The following is a 9,971-nucleotide window of genomic DNA, read 5'->3' as shown; positions in this document are numbered from 1 at the left end:
CCCATAGTTGCTCCTCAAAGATTCCCCTTTTCCTTCCCAAACCCCATTTAAAAGGAGAATCTGGCATTCCCCCCCCCCCCCCCGGGGAGGTTCATTCCCTACTAATGGCTATTGTAGGGACCACCTCAGCCTTTGGGAGAAGGGAGAAACTCTACTGAATAATTTTTCGACCCTATTCTATTACCCAGTCCTACCTCTTTAGTCTTTACATAATTTCTTCCCATGTTTACCCAGCACCACAACCTACCAGGGGCCCCCAGACCTCCAGTGGCCCACTGAGAGTTTCCAAGACTGTGATGTTTAGAGTGGGACTTACAATATTTAATATTCTGGTCTCTGAACCCAAAGCTCTCCCTCTCCCAGCTTTTGCCTGGCAGGTGGGGCAAGTTTCAGGAAGTAAACAAGGAGACTAGGGAGAGAAAGGGGGTGGGGAAGAGAGCTTCCGGGGAACTTGGGGGAGGGAAGGGAATACTTTTGAGGTGCGGAGAGCTTCTTTGGACTACGGGAGTCTGGGATGCCTGAGGACAATTCCCCTCCTTCGTGACCCTTTCCCCTCATACCTCCAAAGCCCTTATTTATATTCTCCAAACCAGTTTGGTAGGTGTGGGAAGACTGCCTGGCCACTCCGACTTTGCCCCTCTCTGTCTCTTCCCTTTGCCCTATTCACCTCCCATACTTTCTGTTTTTCTTTCCACTGCCCAGAACCAGACTCCAGGAGGCAGGGTCTGGGCCATGAAGGGAGCAGGGGGGTCGGAAGAAAATTGAACCAATATCCCCTCTTACCTCTCCACCCCTCCTTTTCTTGTATTTGTATTCTTGTATCTGGCCCTCTGCCCAAGGCTGGAAAGTCATACATATACTGTAAAATGGGCTAAGCCATTCATCCCCTAAGGAGAGTCCTCCATTCTATCCCATTTTTTGGTTCTTCTGCCAGTCCTCATACAATCTCTCTAGGATTTGGGCAGAGTTATCTCCCCCTCTTTCCTCTTCCCAGAAATGGATAATGTTGAGGTTCACACGTTGTTCAGTCATATCCAACTCTTTGTGACCTCATCTGGGGGTGGTTTGCCATTTCCTTCTCCAGCTTATTTGACAGATGACAAAAATAGGGTTATGTGACTTGCCCAGGGTCACACAGCTACTAAGTGACCAAGGTCAGATTTGAACTCAGGAAGATCAGTCTTCCTGATTGGAGTCTTGCCTCTATCCACTACTCTAACCACTACTCCATCTAGTTGTTTGCTGTTCACCCAACTCTCCTCCCACCCTGGGGATGCCATTCAGTGCTGCCTATGTTCAGGGATTAGGTGGGAAGGGAGTGGGTGGGTATGTTGGAGAGCCCTTAGAGAGCTCACCTCCTTCTCTGAAATAAAGACACCCCTCCTTTCCCACAGGCTGAGGGAGGGTCATCCTAGTCATCAATGAATCCCTTTGCATTGAGGTTGGAGGATGTCTCTCTTTTTTTATGTTGTTTTGTCTGGGGCCATCTTTGTCTTAGCAACATCCCTCCCCATGTCTTTTGGCTTTTTATGCTATTTCTGGGTCTTCTCTCATTTTGTATGTCTCTTACCTTAGGAGTCCTGAACTTTTCTTGTGTTGTGGACCACTTTCAGAGTCTGACGAAGCCTATGGACCCTTTCTCAGGAAAAGCTTTTTTCAGAAATTGAGGGAAGTGCTAAATTTCACTTGGAGGTTAGTGGAGATAAAGATGCCATTGTTTTCCCATCCAAGTTCACAGATCCCTTGAAAACTTGGACCTCAGGGTAAGACCTCTTGCCTTTCTTGGTAGGGGTAGGTGAGTTTGGAGAAGCCTAGTCTCTCTGCCTCAATAGGTCCCTGGGGCAGAGGGGTTATCTCAGGCCAAGCCCAATGGAGGGGGTGGGGGTGTCTTGGGAGGCTGATGGCAGACTAGAAGGCTAGGAGACCTGTGGGGTGTGAGGGAGTCAGGTTCCCTAAGAGTGGGGTGGAGTGAGGAAGGCTGGGCCTGACAGGGCTGGGCCAAGGCAGAACCAGAGTGGGGCATTAGATCCTTTCTGTTCACGGTGCAGGGAGCGGAGAGGACCACATATGGAAGCACTGGGATCGCCTCCTGGACCCGTTTGTGTTCCAGGTAGGTCTCTAGGCAGGGGGGGAGCCAGGAAAACTGGAGAGCATCCTTGTCCCCCACCAGGAATAGCCCTATGGGTGGTTGAGGCGTTGGAGAATGGGAGACTTGAGAAGGGGCAAGACAGAAACCAGAAGGGGTCCTGTTGGGTTCCTATGGAGAAGCCTCAGGTCCCTTGTTTCCCCCTGACCCATATCTCCCCTCCTTCTCCCCCACAAGTTGTTTTGAATGAGCTGGGGCCAGGGTGGGAAGAGGAGGTTGTTTGTGTTTCTCCAAAGCCAGGAAGTTGTGAGGATGAGTCAAGGTTGAGTGCAGAGCCCCAGGCATCTTTACCTCACCGGCCCCTCCCTGACTCACCTGCCCCTTCTGTCTCCCTCCCCCACTCCTTGTCCCCCCTAATCCCCTAGCTATACCCTCACCCCCTCAGGATTAGGAATGGCTGTTTCCTCCTGCCTCTGTGCCTTGCCCCCTTCTTCATTCCCTGGTGTTCAGGGTCCAACCCCCCACTCCCACCTCTTAGGAGCCAAAGTGGGAGGGCATCTAGAAGTCAAAATAAGTTGTTGTCTCAGCCCCTACTACCTACAGGTGGCATCAGACAGGACTGGACTGGCTGTGCCGGTCTCAGGGGTGCCTCTTGGGCAGAACTCAGTTTTTGCTGCTCATGTTGGTGATGCCAGGCAAGCAAGATGGGTACAGTGGAGGTGGCAGGGGTTGTTAATATGGTGTTGGTGTTGGTTGCTGACAGATGGCAGGATGGGTAGGTGTTCACCTTGTCAGAGCTAAGAGAGATAGAGAAGAGAGGCAGATAGAGTCAGCGGCAACTGGTTCAATAGACCAGGTAAGGTGGTCTATACTCATCCCACTTTGGGTTGGGCCTAAGGGAAGAGGGTCCTTCAAGCCTGGTAAGACATGCCCCACACTACTAAGGGCTAGAAGACAGAATATCCCGGGTTTGGGGTGGGTTCCTGCCACTCCCTCCACTCCCTACCCCTCCAGCCACAAATTCCATCACCCTCCAGAGGAATCTCTACTTGGCTTACTATTAGCTGTCTATTTCATAGGGGTCTCGCTGTGGTTTCACTTGGCTACCCCTCCTATCCCTAATGAGGCCATTTAGGTGAGGGATTTATGGGGGTAGTTGGGTGGCTCAGTGGACAGAGAGCCAGATTTAGAGACCTAGGTCCTGGGTTCCAACCTGGCCTCAGACACTTCCCAGCTGTGTGACCCTGGGCAAGTCACCTAACCCCTATTTTCTAGCCTTTACCACTCTTCTGCCTTGGAGCCAATACACAGTATTGACTCTAAGACAGAAGGTAAGGGTTTAAAAAAAATAGGGGAGGGATTTATCCTAGTTGTCCTCTTTTACCCCTCTTGCTTGAGGGTTAAACTCACCTGCCTGGTTTCCTGCTATGCCTCCCCCCTCCCAATCAAATGGTAAGTTCTGCCAGCTCCCTCCTCTCACGTCACTGGCAGGTGTTGCCACAACACGCCTCTGGCATCTAGGCCCTTGCCTGGTACCTGGAAAGCTGGCCTGCCAAAACCCTTAGCAGAGCTGAGCTAGAAAGGCCCTGAGGCCTGTGGAGGAAACCCAGCCCGTTTGCTTTCTTCTGGCAGTCTCGGGGTACCTCCCCATCCAGAATGGCACTATGGGTTGGGAGTGGGAGGGCGAAAAATGAGATTCGAGAAGGGATAAGGGTAAGCTACAGCCATTCTGTAAGGGTGGGACGGATGAGTGTGTATGGCTCTTGAGGGCAAAGGTGAGGACCCCTGGCTTTACAGGATCCCAGGACTGGAAAAGACCGCCAAGGCTTGCCCATACCTGAACAGGATGTGTGCCACATCCCAGACAAGGGATCTTCCAGCCTCCACTTAAAGACTTATTCTGATGAATGAATGAGTGAATGAATGAATGCCATTGTGTGCCAAGCCTTCTGCTGGTAGGGAGGCAGCAGCACATACCATTTTTTTTTTTTTAACCCTCACCTTCTGTTTTAGGATCAATACTATGTATGGGTTCTAAGGCGGAAGATCGGTAAGGGGGTAAGGCAAAGGGGGTCAAGTGACTTGCCTAGGGTCACACAGCTAGGAAGTGTCTGAGGTCAGAGTTGAACCCAGGACCTCCCGTAAGGAAGTATATGTTATTTAATTTGACACTTTAGCTCTCAGAGCTCACTGAGCTACCCAGCTGCCCCCCCCCCCCAACCCCATGCTACTTTTGAACAGTTCTCATTTTAAATCACTTCTTTAAAATCTGCCTCTTGGTGATTTTTATCCAGGGCTCCTCGGTCTTGCTCTCTGGGGGCAAACAGAACAAATCCAATTCATTCTCACAAGAGAAAACTATCTTTTGGTATAATAATAAAAATAATAATAGTATTTATATAGCAGAAGTAGGTTTGGAAAGGAATTGACAAATATGGTCTTATTTTTGCCTCATAACAACCTTGGGGAGGTAGGTGCTATTATTATTCCCATTTTATTGATGAAGAAACTGAGAATAGTTAAGTGATTTGTGGAGGGTCACACAGTAAGTGTTTGAGGCTAGATTTGTATTTGAGGACTTTATATTCCTCTAAGTGCCTTAGATTTCTTGATTCCTTTGAAGTCATCATAGTATAGGTAGCTTGCCTCAAAAAGAGGAAGTTCCCAGAAATTCTCCAAGAGAGGGGTAGTTGGGTTACTCAGTGGATAGAGATTAGACCTAGAGATGAGAGATTTGGGGTTCAAATCTGGTCTCAGGTACTTCCTAGTTGTGTGACCTTGGGCAAGTCATTTAACCCCATTTGTCTTGATTTCTCATCTTTCAAATGATCTGGAGAAGGAAATGGCAAACCACTCCAGTATTTTTGCCAAGAAAACCCTAAATGGGGTCATGAAGAGTCAGACACCACTGAAATGACTGAACAAGAAATTCTATAATGTTGAGATAAAGAGATATATAAATGTATATTTGCAAAGGGGACTGCCTGTGCAAAGACCGGAGTTTGAGAAACAGTATGGCTAGATCATAGAATGTATAAAAGGTACAGACAGGTAGGCTGGAAGTGGCTCATGAAGGACCTTCAGTTCCTAGCTGTGGAGTTTGTATTTTATGGTGAAGGCAACTGAGAGCTACTGAAGTTCTTGCACAGGGGAGTTTTTGTACTTTAGGAAGCACAAATGTACTTTCGTACTTTGGAAAGATTATTTTGATAGCTCTTGTGGGAGAAGGATTAGAGAGAAAGAGACTGGAACCTGAGACCAATAAGCCTAATGCTCTAACATCAGTGAGAAGTAATTTAGTCTTGGGCTAAGGTCATAGCCATGTGAGTAGAGAGAAGGGGATCAGTACAAGAAATGTTATGGTGATAAGCTTAATAAAACTTGGTGACTGCTTGGATTTTAGGAAGAAGGAAGAGTCAAGAATGATTTCAAGTTACTTTGGAAAAACTGGAACACAGTCTAGCAAAAAAATAGGTATAGACAATTATTCTATGTCTTTATATGATGATAAATTGCAAGTGGAATTTAGTTTTAGTTCAGTCTCATTTTTCAAATGAAGAAACAAGTGCCTAAGGAAGTTCCATACTATTCACTTGTTGAATTTGCTGTCTATGAAAACCCTCAAATCTTTCTGTGTAAACTCTTTAGCTTTATAAGTCTCCAATTCTATACTTGTGTAACAATAAGTTTTGCTACTAGACTGAGGAAGGCAGGATGCTGTACTTTCTCCCTCCCAGCTAAGGATCTCTACTTTGCCCTGTGTATATAAAGCAAGTTTAATTCTAAAGGAGCCTGACTGCCTGAAAAAAGGGTTAAGTTCCTTCTCATTCTTTGACTCTTTGTACTCTTTAGGCAAATTAACTTGAAGCTTAGGTTTTGGCTTGTGTCCAGTACAGAATAGAAAGGCACTCACTCAGTGAAAAATGTAGAACCGGTATAGGACAGCTATTTATTTCCACTACACAAAAGGAATGCTTAATAAACAAAAGACTCACAAGTGAGAATTGACAGGGGAAAAAAAAAACCCTGAAACAAGCAGCCACAGTAACATAATTAGTTATACTCTCCAGAGAGATTAAAAACTTTAGACGTGAAAACTTGAGGAAGGTTGTGGAATTGTCAAAGATGCATTTTACAGTGTCCTTTAGTTCTTTACTGGCCAGTTTTCTTCTGGTCTATGTATTCTGGCAAACAAAACCAGGACTTGGACTCGTCCTCCTTTCAGTGGTCATCCTCTCCTTTAAGGTGCTGGGGAGTGAATGTAGGTGACACCTTCTATAGCATAGCAACAACTATTTGAGGAAACTCATTACCTTCCTTGAAAACTCAGAGTTTATCATTCCAAAATGGTCAATATGGAAGATCTTGTTGGGTCCCGACTCAGTTGTTCACCATGTTCTCTAACCTTTCCAGCTTTATTCATAACTTAATAACTGTACCATCTATGCCCTCATCCATCTTGGAGACTAAAAACATTGAGCCATCCAGGCCCAAGGACAGATGATCTTGGCATTCTTTCTCTCTGTAAGTGGACTTATATCTCTTCTTTGGGATATGGTCATTCTTTGAGGCACCTAGACATTTGAGGTACTCTGTCTACTTTAGATATTGGGCCCAGAGTCAGGAAGATTTTTCCCTTCCTCTCCCCTCCCACAGCCAATAAGATATTGCAATGGGTTTCACATGTCATTGATCAAGACCTATCCCATCATTTATGAGACTCAACTTTCTTTTTTATTCATGCTCTTTTTCCATATTCTCCTCTGGGTGAATATTTCAAAATAGCTTGAAATTCAAACCAGAAACGTGAATGTAAGCTAAGTGCCAAATTCAGTGAAATAAGGTAGTCGATAGTATGCCACAAGTATTTTACTGGCTAAATTCTCCCACTCCATCAGTTCCATTTAAGAGAAGGGATGGAGAGGTTGATGCAAGCACCTAGGCTCTGGGGTCCACCAACTCCCTTGGAAACCCTTCATTAAAGGCCATTATCCCAAAGCCCCTCTAAGATTCAAGTGAAGAATTTTGGGAAATTTCCTCTTGGGTTTTCACTGAAGGGCTGGGTTCCTGGTATTAATACTGGAAGCTCCTCTTGGTCTGAATATCGTCAAGGACCTGTTGCAATTCTTCATCTTCAAATCGACCCTCTAAGGTTGGAATCAGAGCCTTGGCCTCCTCTGCTGTCTAGAGTTCAAATGTAGCCTCAGGGCCAGTTAGGTGGCTCAGTGGATAGAGTTCCAGGCCTGGAATCAGGAGGACTAGGTTCAAATTTAGTCTCAGATTTGGACTTTGGATCCTGGGCAAGTCACTAAGCCCAATTGCCTAGCACTTACCCTTTCTCTGTCTTGGAACTAATTCTAGTATGGATTCTAAGACAGAAGGCAAGGGTTTAAACAGCAAACAAACTTAAATGAAACACCTTAAATGAAGCTAGTTGGGCATGACTCGTTTTAGATGAACCAGTACTGGTCTCAATAATAACAGTACCTACCTTCCCAGGGTTGTGGTGAAGACCAAATGAGATGACTGTAAAGTGCTTAGAATAGTGCTTAAGGTAGCTCAGTGGATAGAGCCCTGGTTCTGGAGTCAGGAAGAGCCGAGTTCAAATCCAGCCTCAGACACTTGTTAGTTGTGTGATTCTGGGCAAATCATTTAACCTCTGATTGACTGACAGAAGGATCCATTGGATCTACTGAAGAAGAAAATGGCAAACCATTCCAGTATCCTTACCAAGAAAACTCCATGGATGGCTATGGTCCATGGGGTCATGAAGAGTCAGACATGACTAAACGACGACAACATAGTGCCTATACATAGTAAGCATGATAATAAATGTTAGCTATTATTATTACTATTATTAGTGATCACTGCTTCCTTTTCCAAGGCTTACAAACTGTCTTTCCTAATATATTCAAAAGTTTTCCCAGGAATTTAAGTTGAGCTAACCTCTTTATAGGAGGCAGCTAGGTGACTCAGTGGATAGAGTACTAGGTCTAGAGTTTGGAAGACCTAAGTTTGAACCTAGCCTCAGACTCTTTCTAGTTGTATGACCCTGGGCAAGTCTACCTCTGTTTGCCTTAACTCACTAGAGAAGTAAATAGTAAAGCACTTCAGTGCCTTTGCCAAGAAAACTCCATGGATGGCATGATCTATGGGGTCAGGAAGAGTCAGACTTTACTGAACAACAAAAACCTCTGTAGTTGTGAAGAATCTACTTTCTTCCACTAAAAAAATTATATTTTGACATTAACCACTCTTCATTTATGTATCTCTCTGTGTTCCACCTAAAACACATTGAAATTATTGGTAAATTGGGTTTTAGTGAGACAAACCTCATCAAGTCTACTCCTTTCTTTCCCAGAAATTAGTCTATCAACTGTTAGTCCCAAGGAAGTATATGTTATTTAATTTGACACTTTAGGTTTAGCCACAATGGATAGAGTTTTGCTGCCTTTATGTAGAGATAGGGGACCAAATCTGTGATTTCACTTATTAAAGGTAGTTCCCAGATGAGGAGCTAGACAGACCTCTTTCTACCAATGCAGCTTGGCATATTCTCTCTCTTTTAAAAAAAATATTTTTATTTTTTGGGGGTTGGGCACCTTTTCTTGCCATCCATAGTCTTAGAGTTCCTTAGAGCGCTGAGAGATTGAGAATTTTGTCTAGGGTTGCACAGTCAGTATATGCCAGAGACAAGACTTAACCTAGGTTTTCACGGCTTTGAGACCAGCTCCACAATACCACATTGCTTCTGACTGGCTCAGCAAGTGCCTACCCTATGACTATAAGCATGAGTAATGAGTTATTCTGCTTCTGGATGGTTACTGTCCTTACTTCTTGAAAAGATAAGTTGCTAGGGACAGCTAGCTGGCCAGCACAGTGGATAGAGAACCAGGCCTGGAGTTAGGAATACCTAGGTTCAATTCTGGCCTCAGATATTTCCTAGCTGTGTAACCCTGGGCAATTCATTTAACCCCAGTAGCCTCACCCTTGCCCTTCTGTCTTAGAATTGTTACTAAGACAGAAAGTAAAGCTTAAAAAATAAAAGAAAAAGTTGCTTTTAGCCATATAAGATAAAAGTCTGCGGTGCCCTTCAGTGTTCAGAACTACACGAATATTACGCCTACATGTTATGAATATTGTAGTGGTCATTGTCTCTGGTTTGGTTTTTTTTGTTCTCCTTACTTCATTCTGTATCATTTCATATAAATCTTCCCATACAGCTCTGAATTCTTCATATTCATTAATTCATATTCTTCTTATTCTTAATTATAGTGCTTTCCCTCTTTTCATTTTTAAATTTATCTTGTATGTAGCTTGTTTGTATTTGTTTATTTGCATAATTTATTTGAATGGCTCTTAATATCATAATTTTGTGTTCAGATTCCATATAACGTTATTTGTTAGACTTAAAAAAAATCAGTATTCAATACAAGAGTGTTTCTAGTCCCCATATTTTCTTATAATTCCAGCTGCATTGATTTTATTTGCATAAACACTTAAATTTTACATAATTGGGATTTTGTTTTGTTTTCCTTGATCTTTTCTATCATTTGATTATAGATTTTTTTCCTATCTAGAATGTTGCTTTCTTATTTTTAATTATGTGTTTTTTTTGGTTTGTTTAACATTTAGATCATTTATCTATTTCCCCCAATAGTTTTTGTCAGTTTAAAGAATATCTTCCCCAACAGTCTGTGCTTTGGGGTTTATGGAATACTTGGCTTTTTTTCCTTTTATTTCTTCTCTTTAGTCTTTTTCATTTATCTACCTTTTAATTTTTTATTGAGGGCCAGATAATGTTGATAATTACTGCATTGCAGTATACTTTGAAATCTGGAAATTCCAGGACCTCATCTTTCCTATTATTTTCATCATGTCCCTT

At 43.8% G+C, this 9,971-nt stretch overlaps 1 protein-coding gene across 1 annotated transcript in view; it reads left to right on the top strand.

The window, feature by feature from the left end:
• The first annotated feature begins 1,722 nt into the window (after window positions 1–1,722).
• The window catches only part of GRB7 (growth factor receptor bound protein 7), a 28,256-nt gene continuing 20,007 nt past the window's right edge, over window positions 1,723–9,971 (top strand). Inside the window, exons 1-2 of the mRNA XM_044675105.1 lie at window positions 1,723–1,763; window positions 2,049–2,110. Coding sequence (XP_044531040.1) covers window positions 2,068–2,110 — 43 coding nt within the window. The 5' untranslated portion in view covers window positions 1,723–1,763; window positions 2,049–2,067. The remainder of the gene's footprint in view (window positions 1,764–2,048; window positions 2,111–9,971) is intronic.

This window comes from Gracilinanus agilis, chromosome 4 (genome assembly GCF_016433145.1).
Source record: "Gracilinanus agilis isolate LMUSP501 chromosome 4, AgileGrace, whole genome shotgun sequence".
NCBI lineage: Eukaryota > Metazoa > Chordata > Mammalia > Didelphimorphia > Didelphidae > Gracilinanus > Gracilinanus agilis.
This window is presented reverse-complemented; position numbering and strand designations above follow the sequence as displayed.